Here is a 22,778-nt window from a genome sequence, read left to right as displayed (position 1 = left end):
CATCTGTACGAAGCAACAATTATCTGTGAGCATGCTTGTCTGTCTGTCTGTCTGTCTGTCTATCATTCACCCTCTCTCGTTAGTCCAATCAATCTCTCCGCCTCTGCTCCTCCTACTGATTCCTGTAATTTAATACTTTAACTGCATTGTTACATTTTTATTGGTTTTGTTAATTTTTGCGTATCAACATGGAGGTATAATTACCAATTACTCGCCAAGAGAGGCAAGGGGTAGCAGCACTGAGTGAAGCTAGGGTGATACTCTCTTAATCTCCCAGATTTATCATGAATCCCTACCTACATGACCCTGATTCAGTAAGCATCCCTACATACCGTACGTGACCCTGATCCAGTACGCAATCCCCGCCTACACGAGCAGACCGTCACTCACCAGTCTGGGCAAGGCATTCAAATAGGTAGAACTCCTTTGTGTTAGGTTCATCCGAGAGAGATGGAGGGCTCCCTCTCTCGTGATGAGTTTTGAGCACTTGATTGGTAGATTTTGGTGGGATTCCTCTGGCCAGGTTCTTGCTACAGTGCAGCTAGGGCTTCCTGATGTAATCCTGCCCATGAACTCACCCTTTGGGGCGAAAAGGACATTATTTTGCATCGATGTTTGTTTTGTTTTGTGTTTTTTTTTTTGTGTGTGTGTTTGTTTGATTGGGGGGGGGGTAATAGGATGGCGAGTGCTTTGAGTCGTCTTCAAGAAATCTTTGAGGAGATAACATTTTTTGTATCTTTATGGCAAAATTTGCTTTGATGCGGTGATGGAAGTAACCCTCAATGTATGTCCTTTTATGTTGGTGTGTTTTTACCGTTATGTTTGTGTGTATGTACATTGTGTATTTTGTAGATGTCCTAAAAAACGTTGCAAGTTTTTTAATATACACCTGCTTGCTATGGACTGACCAGACCAATGCATAAGTTCGGGTATGGAATAGGCTTTGCAGTCTAAGAATAGATCATGCAAAATGCATTTGATTAAAGTATACATGTAGTTTTGTGTTTTGGGTGTGAGTAGTAGATGGAATAAATGGGATAAGATAATTTGTTTTCTTATTTTGTGGATTGTTTTCACTGATTATGTAGTATACCATTAGTTTGTGAATCTTATTTTGAGAGTTTCATAGAGAATATACTGTACAAGAGCATTATCAACAAGACTTAACTATTTTGGCTACATCCTAGCTCATGTGATAACTTATGTTTCAGAATTTTCCCTCGACAAATGTATGAGAAATGTAATAAGAACATGCTACTTTGATAACAATGAACACATTAAAGTGATGCCAAACATACATTCTGTGTACGGGATGAAAGAGAAATATCTTCATGCTTGGTACTCCTGTGTTATAAAACAAGTAATGCACACTTTTGAATCAAATAGTGTCGAGGCAGTGCAGCACACTGTGTGAAATTAATATTTCCATTTTTGCCAAACGGGGTTTTAAAGGGATTGTGTAGTATTGGTGGAGATGAGAATTAGATTTGTAACTTTTGGCGAGATACCACAAAACCACCTATGAAATAGTACAGAGCATAGGTTACCCTTTTAAAAGGAATTCAAAGTTTGTTAGATGAAAATCGGTTTTTGAATCGCTGAGATGTCCAAAAACAAAGTAAAACAATTAAGAAAATATTAGAAATGCTCTGTTTTGGATATCTCAGCAATTTTAAAACCGATTTTCATCAAATGAATGCTGAATCCCTCCTGGAATTACATGCTCTTTCATATTGCTTGAGAGGTTTCTTGTTATCTTACCAAAAAATATTAGAAACCTGGAGTAGGGTCTCAACCAAAACTGTACGCTCCCTTTAACGGATAATCACTCCTGCAAGTCAAGTGGTTGATAAATGTTGCAGCCACTGTGGAATGTGATGTCAGGGTGAAGATATCAGTGCTTGCCACTGCAGATTTCTTCAAAGTCACTTCTTGGTGAGTTTTTTATTTTTTTAATATCTCTCCTTGTAACAAGACTATGTGGTTGTATATGGATTCTGATGCCATATATTTGTTTGAGGTACCTTTAGTGAAGGATTTTGTGTAAGGTCTCTGCAATATGTCATCTCCACATGTCTGACAAGGGACTGACCCAAGGTTATTGCATTGAATAAGCCAACTCTTCACCACACATACGTCTGTAAATTCCATGAGATGCAGGGTTTGAAAAAAACAAGCAAACAAACATGAGTCAAAGTATGAATTGAACTCAAGTGATGTGATGACAACTTAAATGTTCCATGGCATGGACATGCATAGTGAATGATGCAACAACATGTTTGACTTGGCGTGCAGAGATATCGTGGGAGCAATTGTTCCAGGAGCAAATGTCATGAAACTGTATTGAATATGATAGAGACCACTGGGATATATTTCTCAAGGTGAAGTGACGATATGATTAACACTATTACACATTTCATGTGCTTGTGAGAGCTACGGACTTGTTGCATGCTTTGTCCAACAGTATAGTTTCATTCTGTTAAATCTGTCCATGATATAGCGAGGTATTTTCGAGGTATTTTCATAGCGCATCATCCAAACCAAAGGAAGTTGATATCATTTCACAGAGTCGAGCAGGTTGAAATAAAGCTGAGTTGAGTATTGCACCTCATCTTTCACCAAGAATGAAATCTTGTTCCAATGCAGGAATAAAGACCGTATCATATACTATGTGTTTCATACAATACTGTACGAGCTGAATTTTTCGTGGTGGTTTTATTTTCGCGAATTTCGCGAATCGCCTTTGAACCGCGAAAATAACAACACGCGAAAATAACAACATGCAAATAACTATGCTCAGACCCTCGCAACCGCGAAATTAACCACATGTGAAAATGTCCTCCAAGTAGCAATTCGCGAAAATATCTGTATGCGAAAATTTCAGCTCGTACAGTACCTCGGATATGGTCCACACTAATTCTTGAATACACAACAGTATGGAAATGACAACCATTTTTTCATGAAAGGTGAATGGTCATACATTGTATTGTGACACAGCAGACAGTCAGGAATAAGTATGCATTCCAAGCAATCAGTTGAAGTTTTTGACACTAAAACGAGTGAATACTACACGCTTGTAACTGATGAGTGTGCGCAGCAAAGGTATGTACATTGCGACATGAGATGCATGTGATGGTGCAAAACTACAAGTTCGTCAGTTGAGAATGAGAAGGGCGTTGTGTTGTCTCGAACACTATGGGTTTAGTGGCAACTTAACGCCCTTATCACTCTCACCCGACGAGTTTATTATGATCCTGACACGAATGACACTCTAAAGTGGTGATGTCAGCCGTGCAATATTCAAAATTGCTTGATAAAAAAACTGCACGGCTCTACAGCGACAGCATACAGTGGTACTTTCAAATGCCTGTCACATGATGAGCAATTGACCAATCGGATAGCTGGAATCTTCTTAGGTGTTATATAATGTTGGAAAGTGTTGTAACTTAGGGGATCAGATCGTTCTAAAGAGGAAAAACAGGAGAGATCTGAAAGAACCTGTATGTAGCTTGAGCTACTACTTGCTATACATGTTTTGAAAACCTACAAAAAACATTTATACCTTCTTTGTCAACACAGGAGTAAATTTGATAAAGCATGCCTGATACACAGAACACATGCTGTATACAAAGAATGAAACAATTGTACACTTGTGTTGGAACAAAGCACTGAGTGGTTGCAATGATCGCTCACACAAACGTCGTGACATAGGATTGCATGATCATGATTTTTCAGATTCCAATTACTTCTTAATGGGAGATCTCCCGCTTTGAGGCCATTTTTGCAAACTCTCTCTCTTGGGTTTTAATTTCTCCTGCTCTAGCTGTGTGTCTGCCACCCCCTAAAGTCGTCTTTTCTCCTGTTTGAAAAGTGGCTTTCTCCTTCTCAGTATTTGTTTTGTCATATATGTGCAAAAATAAGGCTAAGATAGCGCAAGAGACTGCAAAGCTTCTAGGGCCCTTGAAGCTGGCCCTGCCTGGACCCTGGCTTTAAAGCACATCACGCTACGCACACATGCACATGGCTGAAGAGATCAGGATCTCCCTTTTGCTTGAGGGTCCAGGCAGGATAATCTCCCTTTAAGAGATGCTTGAGCTGAGAATCCATGGGAAGATCTCCCAGGCATCGCGGTAAACAAGAGACACCACCTTGGAATTTTCCATGAAAGAATCACCAAGAAGTCCAGCCAGAATGAGATGATGAGTTTGAAGCCTCTGTGTGTTTTGAGTGCCAGTGGATTCCCCATAGCATTGTACGCACTGTCCAATGTCTCTGGTGCAGAAGGGGTTAAGTGCAAGCTGAAATTATTGGTCTGCATATCTTTACTTACTTGAAGATCCAAACAAAATGATTTACCCAATAAAGACGGCCTGATTTTGCTACAGCACGCATTTTCCATAGACCCCTGCCCGAGTGTACTGGGGACTCGTCCTCAACGGGTTAATGCGGGTAGAATTCCTTGAGAATGCTGCCAAAGCATCCATAATCCGCATCTCTTGACCTCTCGTTGTTCTCTGGGGATTCCTTAAGTTATCACTATAAAGTTGGAAGCACTCTCAATGTAGGAATTAAAAAAAAATCACGTGCTGCAGCTGTTTGTTTTCTTGACGTCAGTGTTTCTCTCCTCAAAGTGGAAGGCAGCTTAGTCTGCCTTTATCTCTGATCTGACATTGATTGATGCCTGAGTGATATCGCACAAACAAGATGAATCAAGTTTTATCAAAATCAGATTAAACAAAAAGTTTGTTGTGGAATTTTCCAGTGTTACATGATTTTCATGAAACAAAGATATTGTTTATAACCATTTGTGCCAATTAGATTAGGTGGTTATATCATCCCCACCTCAATTTTCAATTGGTTTGCCCCTAAAGACATCAAAGCTGTGTGTAAGTGTGTGTGTCTGTGTCTGTGTATTTGTTGTTGATAATTTAGCTACTACAGTTTTCTCATTACAAGCAATGTGTTATTATGACAACTTCACTAAAGGGGGAGCAAAGAGGACAGTGTGATTTGTTTGTTGTGTTTCTTTTAAACAACATCTCGGGCATGGAAGGCTTTTTAGGGTGGGGCTGCAGGCAAAATGGGGGGGGGGGGCAGGGTCAAGGGTCAGTGCACAGTGTACCCCTCCCCTGCTTTGATGGGAAGGATCTATGGAATGGCCAGGGAAGAGCTTTTGATGAATCGTAGGTTGTGTGTTTATTATTACTATTATTGTCTTTATTGACATTTTTTTTCCATTTTCTGTAAAAATCGAAAAATGTTGGGAACTCTTGGTGAGTTGCGGGTCTTGTATTTTCTTTTTTTTTTACTGTTTGGACATTTTTTCATTTTTGTCTGCATTTTTTGCATCTGTAATCAATGTGATTGTACAGTCCCACTCCTTTCTTTCCATGTCATGCAGGCCTGCCCACGAAAGACTACCAAACACTGCAGAGGCACTTCCTTCAGAGTCATGGTTACGAGAACCTCCTGACGTTTGCCAACCTCAAGAAGCTGGGCCTCCTGGTGGAGCAGGCACCGGTTGAGATCACCATGACGAAGAAGATGACCGTTTCCAACGTGACCAAGTCCGTCTCAGGCATGACCAACAAGATTGCCGACAAGGCCATGAAGCGTGTTGGGTTCCGCCAACTTACAAAGAAACTCGGCCTGGTGAGGGTATTGCGTTGATGTTGGGTTTTTATTCATATTTAAGTGGAAATCTGCTTTTTTGTTATTCTTTTGGTTTCATTTCCCCACATTTAATTCCAATTTGTTACAAATCAAATCATCAGATGCGATCTTCCCTCAAACTCAATTTTCTTTGAAAGGTAACATCCGGAGAAAATGTCTATTACATTTTCTGTACTTTTTATTATTAAACCATTGTCCAGACTTAACAAACTAAAAGGATTTGCTCCAGTCATACTCTTCTGAAAGAGTTTAATAGCATTTCTGGCATTTTCCTCTGACCTGTGAGATAAATTGGTCAATGTGATTAGAAATCACAACCCCTGACCATGAAATATTTGGTCTCATCTTCATCAGTAGATGGACCATCATGTGAAGATGTAGTGAGTTGTAACTGACCAGTCCCCTTGCTGTCTCACAGCTGCTTCATCCTATGGTAGTAATTCTTCATTTTGCAACTTGCGAGCCCTCCAGATAACTTCCAGACTTATTCTCCATGTCCATGGTCAGGGATTCTTTCCTTTGCTTTCCAATTCAATCACAGAATTTCACAGATTTTTAAAGTAGATCACTTCCGATGGATGGCCATAGCAGTGAAGTGTGAAGCTCAGATGAGCACTAGACCCATGGGTCTTGTTTCTATCTAGCAATGCTGATCAATTGTTTTCAGTGTGCCTGTAACCTTTCTGTTTGTATGTATGCAGATTCCAAAGTCATCCGAAATCAACTTGGCTGAACCAACAGACATGTCTTATGTCTACAGTGGTGCCTACACTCCAATAACCTGTCGGCTTGTCGAACAGGTAAGGATCAGTTCAATTACTTCTCATGCATCCATTGATATTTATTTGGTTTCCTTTCAATAACTAGTGGCAAATCATCTTGTGTGATTTATTGACAATTTGAGCCCAATTTGTTTTCATTTAAGTGCATGGTCCATTATGTGAAGTTCCAGGTGTGTTTAAATGTATAATGTATACTGTTAATTGAGCATGGACTATTCAAAATTATCATATTCTTTGACCAAACTGTTCGTGAAAATATGTTTCATGGAAAGGGAGCTCAAACTGAAAAATAAGAAAAAAAAATGTCCAGACATTCTTGGGGTAACTCTGGTTTAAAAAGCTCTGTTAAGATGGGGTATTAATGTCTACATAGGATAAATCCAGAATTCCAACTCAAAAACTTGTAGTCTAATAATGAGAGTACACAGCGAACAAGACATACACAATCCATCATGATAAGTTTGCAGTGGCTCAAATTCAGTGAGTGCAATGTTTGTCTTGCATCAGGACTCACCACATCTCTTGTTTTGAAAATCATTATTTGTGATGGTGCATCACAAAATGAACAAAAAGTCGCACCCATTGATTTCGCGTGAGGACTCAAAAAAGTTGAAACAGGTCAACCAAGTCAATTTTTCATATTTTCTGAAACAACAATTCTTAAGATGTATGGGAAAGTGTGTTTTTAGCAGTTTTCCACTACCCCTTTTTTGTGGAGTAGTGAGATCAGGTATGTCTTGGAGGCCCCATTTCATTTCTTGAAAATCCTTTACACATTCTTCACTTACAGCTCTAATAACTTTTGAAAGGATAATGCAACTGCTTTGAAAGTTGGCATTAATCATGGACAGAATGTCTTAATAAAGCATGTTCAATTTCAGCTTGATCTGATAATCCCTTCATTGTTGTTGCTCTGATGGTTTACATCCTGTTTTTTTTTTGTCCCATTCATTGTACAGCTAGCGTGGTTTGGTAAAGATTTTTGTGGTTGTATAGACCCTGTACTTCAGAGCCTCTTTTCATAGTTCACACTTTTCCAGGGTGTGTTCTTTCTTTCCAATATTTAGATAGGTTAGGAGAGCCCATTTAAATTTAGTTATACATCATTTTAAAGCTTAGAGTCTGCTCTTTCAGAATCTGCCCTCAACTACTTATCCATATCTGGCGACATTTTGTTGATTTTGTGATGCAGGGTCACATTTGAAGTATGTTGTAAAGTACATGTTACTGTACAGTGCTTGACAGGGTATGGGTCTGTGCTTAGCTGCATATATACATGTGATTGCAGCAAATTGAGTAATTTTGTACTTCTCTCTTCTGCTGTGCAAGCCCACCCCAATCCATGGCATGTACCTGACAAGAATTTTCATTTCATAACACTGAGCCTCAAAGCATATTTAAACACCCACAGGGCTCTGCCGTTGCAAGTTTTTCGAGCTGTAATTTTTCTCTCCTGCATGTTCTGTGGAATCTGCAGTTGTCAGGTTTCTTGAGCTTTGCTTCATCTATACTATCTAACATTACAATGATTAATGTGTTCAAAGTACTAGACAGTGATCCTTGTATCGCAGTGAAGAGGGAAGCAAGGTTAATGTTGGCAGGCTTTCATATTTGATAGTCCATGTGGTACTGTCGGTGAGAGTTACTTGATAGGATTGAAGTGCTTTTGGCATGTTGGTCAAATTAATTGGTCGGCTGGCTGCTTGTGATCACTCGTTCTAAGGACCTCCTACTGTGTCCGTAAAATATGGAATAAAAGAAAGAAATTACTGCCTTATATTAACTTAATAATAATAATAATAATTATGATGATGATGATGACGATGATAATAATAATAATGAATAATAGTTTATATTTTTAGAGCCTTTTCCACTGGATACAAATTAAATTTGATTCCCTTTTGTTTCTCATGATGTTTGGTTGATACAAGAACTCTTTTCTTTTCCTTAAGATGTCCCGTAATCTGAGAAAATATTACAAAGTTCAAAACAGGAATGTATAAGCCAAATGTTTTCTCTAGTAAAAAGAAATTATGGATACATGTATCATCTTCACTTACCGGTAGTTGATACACATATTTTTATCATCCACATGTAGCCTGTTGGCCACACTATTTCCAGAATAAGAGATTTTTTAAAAAAATGTCAGGGTGACGTAAACAGCAAATCATTGGCACTCGTATCTTTTTGCCAGTGTTTCAAATCAGAACCGTATGGAATCATATTAGAGTGTGTTTGATGTGGTACTCGCAAAATCTAAAGGAAATGAATAGGTGTTTTCAGCACATTGTTTGAGGTATCGGCAAGCGATAGTGTGTGGTTCAGTTGCACGATTACACAAACTCTGTTCATTTTTTTTTTCTTGCTGATGGCAGATCCTGAGTTGATAAGAAATATGGAAGAGAGAGTGGGGGATTATCACATAGGTCAAAGGTGACCATATTCTGTGGTTGCATATTCAACAGATCTTCAATGTCAACTTATAACGTGTCTCATGTGTCTTTTGTAGTGCTTTTGAGACGTCCCTGAGGTAGAAACGATATGTAATCCCAGTCAATGTGGATAAACTGTACAAGCAGAAACATATGCAGCATGAAACTTTCAGGAATTGGAGCCGCTGCCCTTTTTCATGTTCAACTTTCGCAAATTGCTACTGGCATTCCATGCATTGCGTAGACAGACACTTTGGTTTGCATTATATTTTCACAAATCCTGGCACCTGGTGAAATTCACAAAAGTCACAAACATGAAAATTTCTGGTTTTTACAGAAGCAAGGGAACATTGTTTGCATCTTTTTCTTTCGAAAATACAGTTGTAAAAATTAAAATACAAGAGTAACAGACATTTTAGTAAACTTTTATTTTGTACCAAAAATACCAATTAATTAGATCAATCATTTCATTACATGTTTACCGTAAATTGTTGTAGTTTCTTTTTTAGCTCACCTTGAGCTATTGCGATCGTTCTTCGTCCGGCGTCCGGCATCCGTCGTGCGTCGTGCATAGTCCGTCGTGCGTAAACTTTGTACATTTTCATCTTCTTCTTGAAAACGGCAAGATCGATTTTCACCAAGCTTAGCAGGTAGCTTCCCTAGGGGGTTAGGATCTCAGTTTGTTAAAATGGCGCCATGCCCCACCCAGGGGGGCCCAGGGGAGCACAAACCCTTCAAAAATTAAGGAATCTTTAAAAATCTTCTTCTCTAGAACCAGAAGTGATAGAGCTAAGTTAATACTATGAGTTAGAATATTGATGACTGTAGTTTCAAGTTTGTTCACCGCGGAATCAGGGATGCCCCCCTCGGGACCCAGGGGAGGGGGGTGGGGCGGGGTCCTAATGGGGCCTAAATTGTACATTTTTATCTTCTTCTTGAGAATCCCATGACCGATTTTTACTAAACTTGGCAGGTAGTATCCCTAGGGGCATAGGATCTCAATTTGTTCAAATGGGCACCGAGTCCCACCTGAAGGGCCCCAAGGGGCCCAAACCTCCCAAAATTAAGGAATCTTCTCTAGAATCAGAATTGATAGAGCTAAGATAATCTATGAGTTAGTACATTAATTACTGTAGTTTCAAGTTTGTTCATAGCAGATCCAGGGGTGCCCCTCTTGGGGGTAAGGGGGAGGGGTGGGGAGGTTCAAATGGGGCCTAAATTGTACATTTACATCTTCTTCTTGAAAACCTCACGATGGATTTTCACCAAACTTGGCAGGTAGCATCCCTAGATGGTAAGGATCTCACTTTGTTAAAATGGGCACCATGCCCCACCCCGGGGGCCCCGGGGGGGGGGGGGGGGGCCCTTATTGTACATTTTCATCTTCTACTTGAGAATGCCTGGTCAAATTTTGGGAGAGCTGTAAATAATTAAGATTAGTGACTGTGTGAAAGGTGAACTTGCGATACTCAGGTGAGCGCTAGACCCGCGGGTCTCTTGTTATGACATGCTCCATGTTACAGGGGTTGTTACAATGAACATGATATATAAAGATGCTTGATGAGATGACAGCCCATCCCTATGAAAGACCTATTCTCTGGGATTTACACACAAAAGACAGATCTTGAATAGAGCCTTCTGAAATTTTCCTAATAACCTCTTGTGAAACCGCTGAGGCTATACCGTGTAGATCTGGGAATGCCACGTGGAAACCACAAAATATTCTTTAGATTTTGATGTGTTGGAATGTGGCCTCATGCAGGACGTGCAAGGACACTGTCAGATGCTCATTAGAAATCATATGTTGCATTTCAAATTATATGCTGCATTGGAAATCATATGTCGCATTATAAATTATATAGAATGCTGCATTAGAAATCAGACGTTGCATTAGAAATCATATGTCACTTTGAGGAGGCTCCAAGATTGCGGCCTTGCAGCCATAAAACTTCACCACTGTACCATGAGACATACTCTACACAAGCACCTGGGCCCCGTTTCATAAAAGATATTAGGATGGCAAATCTTGCTGGAATGACAACTTCCAATAGCAACAGCCAATCAGGAAGCTGGATTCTTGTCGTTACTATGACAATTGCCATTCCAGCAAGAGTTGCTATCATATCAACTTTTTATGAAATGGGGCCCTGATCTTGCACTTTTGGGTATGTGGCTGTAGCTGTAGCTGTAGATACAGTTTTGTTTTATTTTTCTTTAATACCAGAAAGAATTGAAAAAAAAACCTACAAAAATATTCGGGGAGCACAAACCTCCACAAAACAGCTCACTTCCACTGCTCATACACGCATGCTGAAAATGACCCTCATTTCTCAGTGATACCATTTAGAAGCCTTTCTGTTGTGTCTCAGAGCATATCTCATTGCAGGTGGCTGCATGCTGTGCCATGTACACCTCAAATTCACACAGCTGGAACTCCCTTGTTTGTTGGCCCTATTTGCTGATGATAATCCTTACAAAAAAAAAGTATCCAGAATCCAAACAGATATCGGGATCACTAACAAAATTTAATCATCTGTACAACTTTTTCCGTCATTTTTTCATCCAAATCTAGTAACGGATTTTTTAGTTATTTTGCAAACAGACAGACAGACAATTACACAAATGAACAAACAAATGCCATCAAAAAAGATATCTCCTTGGCAGAGGCAATAAGTCCTGTTGTTCATCTCAAACAAAGATTCCGCCGTAGGTACACAGTTCTGATCAAATGACTCTGCTTGAGACAGGTGCTTTCCTTGAAACGTTCATGGTCTTATGTCTCCTACAAACACAGGTGCTTTCAAGAGGAAGCTGGGCCAGTCTGGACGATGTCACGAAGCTGTTACCAGGCCCCTCATTCTCCACCCACAAGACTACCTCTGTCAAAGGTAAAAAGCAGACATGAAACATTGGCAGTAACCAGTGAATGCACAATATAGGACTTAAAGAGATCCACAAGTGAAGGGCTGTGAGATGGGACTGGGAGTATCTGGACAGACGTGGCATATACTAGTACTGTAAAATCAGAAATATTGATGGCATGAGTCCTTATGCGGATTAGAGGCAACAACATTTTTTTTTTTTTTTTTGGTGGTATGAAAGTAACTTCCTCTTACTGCTGTGGTATTTAATGCATTGTGTAGACAAACACTATTCCAGGCGTTTCACTTCCACAAATCTTGGCTCCTTGCAAAATGAGTGTAAATGCTAAATCTACTTCTATTGATACTGTGAACGGCCTGTTACAACTTTATCTACAAGCTTCAGAATTCACATTTTTCACACCTATTTCTGCAGAAAATTACAGGAATAGATGAGGTCTGTATTAAAAATTCTACCTGTTCAACCATGCCTACCCAATTATGTGGTAAATGTAACACGTACCAGAACCATTTAGTCATTTTGTATGTCAATTGGGCGGACCTGATTATGTGGAGACTACTCTATCACAGCCTGTCATATCTGTTCCAATATGACATTGCAAAAACAGCAAATATTCCCAGAAAAAGGGTGCAATGATGCATCACGGACAGCATGCAGTCTAGCCAGTTGAGAAAAAGGGTTATTGGGAACTCGAACTGGGACTCAAAATTTACTGCCAAGATGCCTAATGTGAATTTTGATCATCAAATTAATTTGCTGGTTTGATCGATGTTCTTTTCTGATCAATGCAGGTCACACTGGCAGTAGCTCTGCCCCAGAACCATCGTCCGAGCGTGTGGTCATGGTCTACTTTCTCGGAGGATGCACCTCGGCTGAAATAAGTGCTCTCAGACTTCTAGGCAGGATGAAGAGTAAGTTGTGCAGCCCCTCCCCCTCCCCCTCCCCCTCCCACTCCCAACCCATCCCCTTATCCCCCCATCCGTTTATCATTGTTCCCATGCTGGCTTCACAAACAGTCACAAAATGAAACTAACAATCACAAAATGCCTCATCCATAAATTTTGGTCCCTAGATGATAAGCTTGTGCTGACTTGTAATCATTGTGTGCAGCATTTTTTAATGATTATTATTTCTTTTTTAAACCAGTTTACAATTTCTTCATTTATCCTGTCTTCATGTGCAACCTGTTACGAAGTAAAAAGGATCATTACATGTTTGGAATTCCTTTTACCATGCAGTTATGATAGCTCATATCAATGCATTATTCAGAAAGCGCAAACATAAACTGTCATAAAGAAAGACGTACCTTTTGATTTGCATTCAGTTGTGAAAGATGATTTTGCGAATAAAATCCTCTTATCTTTCTTGTCTGCAGACTATACATTCATTGTGGCCACGACATCTGTCACCAATGGCAACAAGTTGATGGAGTCGATCAAAGAAAAAGTCTGAGACTGGCATAAATGGTCTAGCATCTATGGTCACATCCAGGATTGAAGTTGATGTTAACTTTGATTAACTGGAAGAGAAAACTCCTTTATCTCCTTGGAGTAGCCATAAGCAGAGTTGTCTTTTTTATTACAAAACAAAAAGAAAAGAAAAGATGACTTTAGTATTCGTCAGTGGGCTGTACATTTAAAAGCTAAAGATATTTTCATGGCGAAATCACAGAATTAAACCCATCAGTTCTGAGAAGCAACATTTTTGTGCTTTGTTGCTTATTTCTTGAATGTTTATCATTTATTAGGAATACTTCTTTAGGTAGAACAAAATGTCTCCTTCATTTTAAGCCCTTTTTTGGCTGGATACCATATACCGAATTACAAAAAAGCATCTAAACTTCAATCTGCAAGTGATCCTTAAGTTGGCAATGAATTATAGAAAGTTCTGTCTCAGGTTCTGACAAATTTTGGTGTTATGTTTTCTGATTTTGTGCAGATTTATCAAGCTTGGAACAGTTCCATGTATTTTTTTTTTCCTCCAATGTAGGACATGTAGTAAATTCAGAGTTGTCAATTTGAAAAGGATGAGGTGATGATTTTTGCTCCAAAAAAAATCAAACCGTGACCTGATGGATTTACAATCTTTCAGGTGCCAATAAACAATATAGAGCATGAATATTGTCATTATCCAAACTTCAGTACTAGTTAGACATGTTTACCTTGATACCTTGAACTCAAAATCCAAGGTATTCACACTGTCCAGAGTTGGGCATGTTAACTGCTTGCAGATTAGAAAATCTTGCTCATCTGAATCACCAGTAAAGGACCTTAACCCCATACAGTAGAAGTGGAAATTTTCATGGCATTCAAATTTATGTGCATTTTGTGCATCCAGAAACTAGTACAAAAGTTAAAAATGTGAATATTTTCACTTGCCGTATGTTCCAGTAGTTGCAGTCTTGATTCTGAGGGATTAAAAACACGCAAAGCTCGTCTCACCCGGCCGAGCGCAAAAAAAAAAAAAATTACTCACACAAAAATATTCACTATGACAGTATTCATTATGAAGTAGCTGTTCCAACAGTCTATATAAATGTTTTGACATGGATCGTTGGAGTTGTAATAAGTGAATCACTAGTAGTTTGGGTTGAGAACTGAAACCCACGGCAGAATGCATGACTTCACTCTATGACGTATTACTCTCTTGTACAACCTCCTGCAAAATTGATGAGGAGTCATTAAGTAGAACAAATATTGCTGTGATGATGATAATACTTTCTGATTCGCACATACAAGTCAATCACCAGATTGGCCATCTTGCGGAGGTGGGATCTCATCAAGAGGTTTCATTTTGGCTCTAGAATGGACAGATTCTTCTCTCCTTGTAACTGATATTTGATTTTCCCTCGAGGTTATACAAGTGTTGTCAGTATCATCACATCAGTTCATCAGTGTCAGATATATGGTATCTCGTACTTACGACTTTTCTCCTGATTAGGTCTGCCTTTTCATTTCATTTCATTCATTTCATTGCCTTTAAACCCTTGAACTCGTCTTATCCAGACAAGGAGAAAATCTCAGGAATTAATGAAAAAAGAATAGAGTCAAGAGACCATCTCGATCAAGAAAAAAATTCAATGTGATGAACTCCACTTTCTCATCCCTATGACCATTAGCGTGAATGATAATTCCTGTTACACCAGTAACTTATTCCATCTCACGTTTGCTGCAAGCCCCCCTCCCAGCCATTTCTCCAGTTCACCAAATTTCCTTTGGTCTAGCCTTGTATTGTGTTCCTAATGGGTGATCCAGATGAGAATAATAGACTGGTCTGCAGTGCAGTGTGACTCCAGTCAGACTCTATTGATAGGCACTTGGCTAAACTGCTTAATAAGAGTGGAAGCATCATTGTAAGCCAGTACTAATTTAACAACGTACAAATTGGACAGGCTGTAGCTACTGTGTGTGTGTGTGTGTGTTTTGTAGGCTCCTATCTGTGGATGGGATTACAAAGTGAAGTTGGTAGGGAGAGCACAAGTGGAATAAAGGGGAAAAAAAAACTTTCTGATTTGCATAATTTGTATGAAAACAAGGATGTTATAAAACATCTTCAGTCAAATGCACAAAAATAAAGAAAAGAAAAGAAAAAAAATTGTATTCTTAAATGTCAATTTCTGAATATGGACCTTGGTGAGCCCATACTGATTTAAACTCAGAATTAGTCTTGACTCAGGTTTGGGGTAAGTCCAGATCTAAGGTTGCTCAGTTCAGCCAAGCCTGGCCTAGCACATTCCTATAGTAGGTCCTGATGAGGAACCTTCATACAGTGTATTGGTTTCAAAGCCTAGATTGAGCCAAGACCAATCCGAGACCAAGGCGCAGTGTACAATGACTGAGGTACAGTACAGGAATACCGGTACATGAAGACTGCATATTATGTTGAAGCACAAATAATCTGTGGGTAGTGGTCTGAAAGTCATGACTGTTGATTGGAATTGAAAAACTGTCTCTGTCAGCCAGGTTTACTCGTAAATTCAAATTATTCCATTTGTAAATTAAGTTCATGTGCCCTGGTGTATAACCATGTGTAACAAAAATATTATTATGCAAGATATCCTGCTTGTACATTGTGCAATAGATAATAATAAAACATTTTATAGCATAATCCTGTGTATTTTAGAAGAAAAAAAATTTTTGTGTGTTGGCTGAAATGGTTATTATTCCTGAGATATGGTGTATGTGTGTGTACGCATGTGTTTGTGTGTGTGCGTGTTCGTTCAGTTTGGAAATAAAAAACAGAGGACAAAATGTAGAGTGAGTTGTGCATGCTGTAAAACCAAGGAGTGTAATACCGTAGTAAACATGCAAAGTAAATGTTAACGAACCCAAGAACAGTGCGGTGTACGTGGTTCTATATTGGGCTGCCCCCCACCTCTCAGAACTGTGCCATCAGAGGGAGCTGATGAGTGGAGGTGGGACATTGAGAAGGGATATTTGCATTCCAATACCCTCACATCATGTCTTGAGTGAAAGATAAGCAATCAAACTCTTGAATCAGTCTCAATATCAGCTTATGCTTCTAGAGTAGAAGTCTTTTATCGTGAAATACAAACAGCATTTTGGTAGCACTTGTGAGGAAAGTTTCTTCAGCTGACAAGCAGAAAGAGAAAAGAAAAGAAGGCCTCTTACCCGCGCAAGGCTCTTACATGCAAGGCTCCGAGACCATGGAGTTGATAAGTAAAGCCAGAAGTCCAATAATCAAAACATTTTAACATAGGCAGTGAAACAAATTATTTTCATGCAGTGACTTTGAAAACAAAGAGTGAGAGACAGAGTAATGGAGAGGCAGAGAGAGAGAGAGAGAGAGAGAAAGAGAGACATACATGTATATAATAACATAAATTGGGAAAGAATGACAAAACACATGCTGGCAATATTTTACACTTTGAGGATAAAACATGTCAGAAAAGTTTTAATATAGATTTAAGGTAACTCTTATTTCTGGCATATTCAATAATCATTGACAAATGAAACACTCCCTTGTAATTTTTTTACTTAGTCTACAAAATGCAGACCCTGCATTGTATTACTTTAGTTACTCTTATATATATTACATGCTGAGCTTCATGACAAAACCAACAATGATCCAGCATATATGCCTTATTTTAAAGAAGTCATGCTCAGTTCATATAGATTTTGTCTGTAGAAAATGTGCACTAGGAATAAACAAAACCAAGTAAGAAAGGAAAGTTAAGAGGACAAGTTTATCCAAAATTAATATATGTGTGGATTAAGTGGAAAATGCAATACCAGTCAAATACATCAGTGAAGTTTTAGGAAAACTGGACAATCCATTCAAAAGTTATAAATGTTTAAAGTTTCAATGCCACCATTGCTAGATGAGAAGACTACTGCATTTTGTGATATCACTGTAGGACAATGATATTCAGAAAATATGTAGAGAATTTCACAAAATTTCATTTTTTTTTTTCAATGAAAAGTACACATTCTCTTGACTGTCTTCTAATGAAACAATGGAGGTACTGGAACTTAAAAAATTAATACCTTTTGAACAGATTGTCAAATTTTCATCAAACTTTCACGGCTGTGTTCTACTAGTTATGCTGGATTCATTCAATCTTCACATTACACTTGGGCAAACTTGTCCATTAAGTAGTGCAGCAGTGCTGTGCTGACATTACACAGCATTGTCTTACTCTTTAATATTGCCATTGATTGGGTGATGAAACTAACAAATAAAGACCAGAGAAGAGGTCTTCACTGGACAATCTTCTCATCACTGGAAGGCCAGGGCCCTATTTCATAAAACTTATCAGTGACAAGTTGTGATAGTTGATACAAGCTACTGAAATCCTTGCATCTGATTGGCTGAGAGCAAATTTGTATAGAAATGTGGCAGTTCTCACTGATAACATGTTCTATGAAACAGGGCCCTGGATTAATGCAGATGATATTACACTTTTAGTTCATACACACCAACACATACAAGAGAAAGTTAGGCGTCCAACCTCGATGAATATTCCCAGCAAATTGGTATAGAAATCAACCATAAGAAGACAGAAGTAATAATTCTCATCTCTAATCCACTACCGGTACACGTGAATGAAAAAGATCTTCCATTTGCTGAAGAGTTTACTAACCTGAGCAGCACACTTAGGAATGACGAAGGGGCTGGGAAAATCATCGAAAATTGACTCAATAAAGCCAGAATTGTATTGAACATGCTCCATAATCTGTGGCGGTCCCAGCAATACAGAGATAAGACCAAGCTCAAGATAAAATTACGGCTGCATCCTCTCTACTCTGTTGTACGGCTCTGAATGTTGGAGAATGACAAGATATGATCTCCAGAAGCTGTCGGGTTTTCATACCAAAAGCTTGAGATGCATACTGCGTATATTCTGGCCCAACACAATATCCATAACGAGGAGCTGTATGAGAGATGCCATCGGGAGAGTATGGAAGATACACTTCTGACGAGAATGAGATGGAGGTGATTTTGGGCACATCTTGAGAAGGGAAGCTGATGACATAACGAGGACAGCTCTTCATTGGACCCCTTGGGCCCCATTTCATAAAAAGTTGCCATGATAAAAACTCTTGCTGGAATGGCAATTGTCATAGTAATGACAACAATCCAGCTTCCTGATTGGCTGTTGCTATTTGAAGTTGCAATTCCAGCAAGAGTTGCCATCCTAACATCTTTTTTGAAATGGGGCCCCGAAGAAGGAAGGAGAAGACGAGGCCGCCCAGGAACGCCTGGTGACGGACAGTGGAAAATAAAATAATTAACCTCCACCAGACGGGGGATTACGCCACAGAATATGGCCCAAGAGAGACCAGTGTAGAGCTTTTGCTGCTGCAGGAGGCATAATGGACAAATCAGTAAACTTCAACCAAAAAAAAAGAAAAAAAAAGAGAAAAATATTTCGTACAGAATGATACAATAAAATGACAAAAATCAGATAAGGAAATAAGGAAAATATGACATTTTGAAATTTCACAGTTTTTCGGAAAACATTTCGTGACCAATCCTTATGAATATTCAAATCAGCAAGTAGACGATGTATATATGTAGACGAAGCATATTTTAGTACAGTATACTTCAAATACGAATTAAGCACAAATAATTTATATGACTCATGTTGGTCTCCCGATAGCAACATCGTATGTCGTTCCATCTTCCACCAAACCAATTTTATTATTCTAAATTCCAGCCTATCCGCCCCTGTGCACTTTCAAGCACTTGCACGCACATTCACCACCATCACACATCAGAGTTTATTTTCCCCTGCTATCTTCGCAGCAGAATTTGTATTGTTACGAATTTTGATACGTCCCTACCTTTTCCTCGGGCCGGCCATCTTTTCAAGCAATGCTTGCAATGGCGGCCCTCTGCATTATCGCTTCTTAAATATTATTGCTATTGTAATCCCTGCTGCATAGACATGCATACTGTAATATTATATCATTAATTTCCTTTTATATCGTTGTTTATGCAAGTCAAACGACTCTGTTTCAAATATACTTCTTGTTGGATCCATGGCGTATTTGAGACTCGTTCTTCTTATAATTATAACATTCGAAGTCCACACATGGAAAGTTCCAAGATGAACATTTTATATATATATATATATTCTGTCTCTCCCTACGATGCATTCCCTTTTAAACTAATCCTTAAATTCCTCCTACAATTCCATTATCCAATCATTTTAATTAATTTCCCCCACCTGAATTATTGACAACCCTCTTTCGACCAATCCGCTTACCTGTCCCCAACTTGACCCTCTCCTCTCACCTGCGTAACCTACCTGCGTCTCGAACCCAACCTGACACTCTCCCTTCCTCCTATTATTCATAAAACAAAACCTACCTTCGCTACGAGCCCTTTAACTTATTCCTCCAGTAGGATTCCCGATTTAACTCACACTACCACAATATTCTCGTTAAACACCTCAACTCCTTGTCAAGCATATACTCCTAACATCCTGCCGGTTCTATCTATTTCTTTATCCCCTTAAAAATCACCTGCTGTCTATCAAATGTCCTTCTTCTTTATTCCCTTTGTCTGATTCCCTACAATGTCCTACCATGCCCTAAGCCCGCTGTCTGAACCTTATTCCTTTCCCTTTTATTCCCCTTATTCATTCACCCTGTGCTTTGCCCTATCTTCTTCCCGACCCTCTAAATTCTTATTATTCCCTTTGGAATGCCCATCCTATTCGGAAGCCCTCTATTTTTCAGCTCGTTACATCTTCCCCCCTGTTCACAGAATGATGTCCTCATCATTTCGCATCAGCCCGGTTTGTTTTCCCTACCCTTTAACCAGGAATGCTTGTGGTGAACCAACACTGTCATATCGCCAGCCACTGTCCGCGAAAATATTTACAACATATATGCATAACATCAAACCCTAACCACATTACCACATAAATTTCAAATAACACAATGACTAAGCTGAATACTCATGACATTATACACTATACAAACTGAGGCACAGCGTTCTGGCTCCCATAAAGAGGCAGCCACGTGATTAACCAAAACATTTCCCGAATTTCTCACCGCTACGACAATTATTTACATACACCGGTTGATGCTCGTGAATACAATCAAATAAGCACATATCATATTAATGTCACTAGCAAAATCAAATATTCGTCAACTAAAATGATGACTGGGTGGGCTAAATTCTGACCATCCTTCCTACATAATAACATCACATTAATTTTCCGAAGCACATCTCATTAATTGTTGCTTCATTACAAAAAAGAATACTATCCTCCTTCACTACACCGTCAACTCGATGACCAATCGATTATGTGATGTGGAACATCAGTGACCGCCCCTAAGGCACATATCCATTAACAAATATTAACAATATTCCCTCTGCGAACGTATAAGGGCAGCAAACTGGTAGGCTAAAGTTTGGCCAATTTCCTATTCAGAATTGCCACATTGACTTGTCAGCACAAATCTCCTTAGTCCTTGCAAAGGTACAACAAAAATATATCCCTAATTCCAACTCCGTCAGCTTGATGATCAAATCGATTAAAAGAGATAGCACATCAACCGACCGCTCCGTAGCACAAAACACAACATTATCCAAACCAGTGATCCAAACTTTACATTATAAAACACAAAACATAAAACAGCAGAGCCAGCAGGCTGAATTTGGGCCATTCGCCTATTTTGGAACTACTGTATTGATTTATGAAAATCACAAATCTGCTTATTCTCTAGGGCGTCCCCTCTGTGGAGACTCCGCATCTTCCTCCAATTGGCACTGGAGCATAATGAAACGTAAACACTCCGCAATATAGCGCTTTGTAACTCTTCTCACATTATCATTACAAAGCAACACTAAAACCAATACAATACTTTCTGTTACAGACAAGAAAGCAAAAATACACTTCACTAACAAATCTATACACAAAACATGAACAATAGTGGACCTAATCAAGGTCTCTACAGCTGGCTGTGCAATACCTCTCTTTAATTTGGAATATGCCAGCCTCTCGGGAGTGCGGGCGCACCTTTGTGATCTCCTTCAAAGGAGGATCTTCCTCTAACGAGGCGGCTTCTGGCTCGTCCCGAGGGGCAGGCACGTCCCCTGGGCTTCTACTTATTCCTCAACTTCTTCATTACACCGTTTAATATCTACTACCTCTTCAAATTCAATAACGCATTCTTCCCTATCATCGCTATCTCCTTGGTGTCTACATCGTACCTCTTATTTTTCTCTTACACCTACTGGTTGGTTTCCGACACCAGTGTTTGCGTAGGTTCAAGCCTCCTCTTGGGCGGGCAACATACTTATTGGAAAAAATCGCCTCCTCATATAAACCCACCCCCAATAATGCACCTATAGGCCTACTGGTAATCTTGGGTGCTGCCCATGAAGCGTCATAAAAAAGGGGAAATACCCTATGGTGCCATGCTTAGCGCAGACGTAAGCGTGAATGAAAATAATCCACCAATATTTGGCAATAAATTCTTTCCAAACTTCGTTACCCATACTGCACAAGCGTCAGCCCACTCATTGTATCCCAGAATTGCTTGATCATAACCCTACCTATGAATGCTGTGCCTCCGAACAATTTGCTTTAGCTATCCTAACCACTGTACAATACTCAATGATAATCAGCCTCTAAACATATAAACTGAAATTGAACAATCACTTCAACATCACAATTCTCGACAACAAACAAATTGCCAGCTACTATTAGACCAAGAGGAGATTTTATTTTCTAATGCATCATTTTGCATTATTTATGATTAATCAAAATTTATTCAAAACATCGTGCTGATAAACGCTGCAGGAAGGTCGTGAGTTCTGTCCTTCCCTCTACTCTCCCGCCCCAGCTCACCGCCCTGGGCTGGTGCTACCAGCGGCAGGGGATGGCTGGGCTCGCGCCCGGTCTGTATGACGCGAGGGGATTTGGTTAGTGCACTCGTATTAATAGACACACCTGCCACATCATCAGCAATTAGTTAAGCTAATTTATGGACAAAAATTAAGAAAACGTTACATCAAATTCATAAAGTTAATTTGCCTTTTATTCAAGGGGAAAATCTCCTCTTGTTCAATCAATTTCTATCAATGATTACTTGACACTGGCAATTCAAACACTATTGTATTACACAGTTTAATTTTTTTTTTTTTATTATTCGGAAGCCCTCTATACAGTATATGTATTACTGTATCCTTTCGACTGCCACGCCAGGTGAGTTTGACAATAGTTTATGTTACTGCGGTTGAAGCTCTCGCATCATTTTCAGTTCTCCACTTATCTCTATCTTTCACTTGACTTATTTTCTCCGCAAGATATGTCTGAGCATCAGCTCACTCAGTTTGAAAAGGGTAGAACCGAAATTCTTAGTAGAGTAAAAACCAGCGATGTCACACCCAAGACAAAACTCCCGCTACGATGCAATTTCCACGCTCATGATTGGTTAACTTTTTAACCACGTGATTTTCAGGAAGGTTGAGTTGGAGGCTTTGATTGTACTTCCGGGCTTTGCGCGTGTCTTTCGAGCTTCCACGA

General features: G+C 39.3%; 1 protein-coding gene across 1 annotated transcript in view; it reads left to right on the top strand.

Moving 5' to 3' along the window:
* The window catches only part of LOC139731873 (vacuolar protein sorting-associated protein 33B-like), a 43,993-nt gene extending 30,198 nt beyond the window's left edge, over window positions 1–13,795 (top strand). The window contains exons 17-21 of the mRNA XM_071642748.1: window positions 5,402–5,652; window positions 6,375–6,473; window positions 11,682–11,775; window positions 12,562–12,681; window positions 13,146–13,795. Coding sequence (XP_071498849.1) covers window positions 5,402–5,652; window positions 6,375–6,473; window positions 11,682–11,775; window positions 12,562–12,681; window positions 13,146–13,222 — 641 coding nt within the window. The 3' untranslated portion in view covers window positions 13,223–13,795. The remainder of the gene's footprint in view (window positions 1–5,401; window positions 5,653–6,374; window positions 6,474–11,681; window positions 11,776–12,561; window positions 12,682–13,145) is intronic.
* The last annotated feature ends 8,983 nt before the right edge of the window (window positions 13,796–22,778 follow it).

This window comes from Diadema antillarum, unplaced genomic scaffold (assembly GCF_040938485.1).
Source record: "Diadema antillarum isolate AM-2024a unplaced genomic scaffold, OU_Dant_1.0 seq00000386_RagTag, whole genome shotgun sequence".
NCBI lineage: Eukaryota > Metazoa > Echinodermata > Echinoidea > Diadematoida > Diadematidae > Diadema > Diadema antillarum.
The sequence above is the reverse complement of the archived record's forward strand: the minus strand, read 5'-3'. Positions and strand labels throughout refer to the sequence as shown.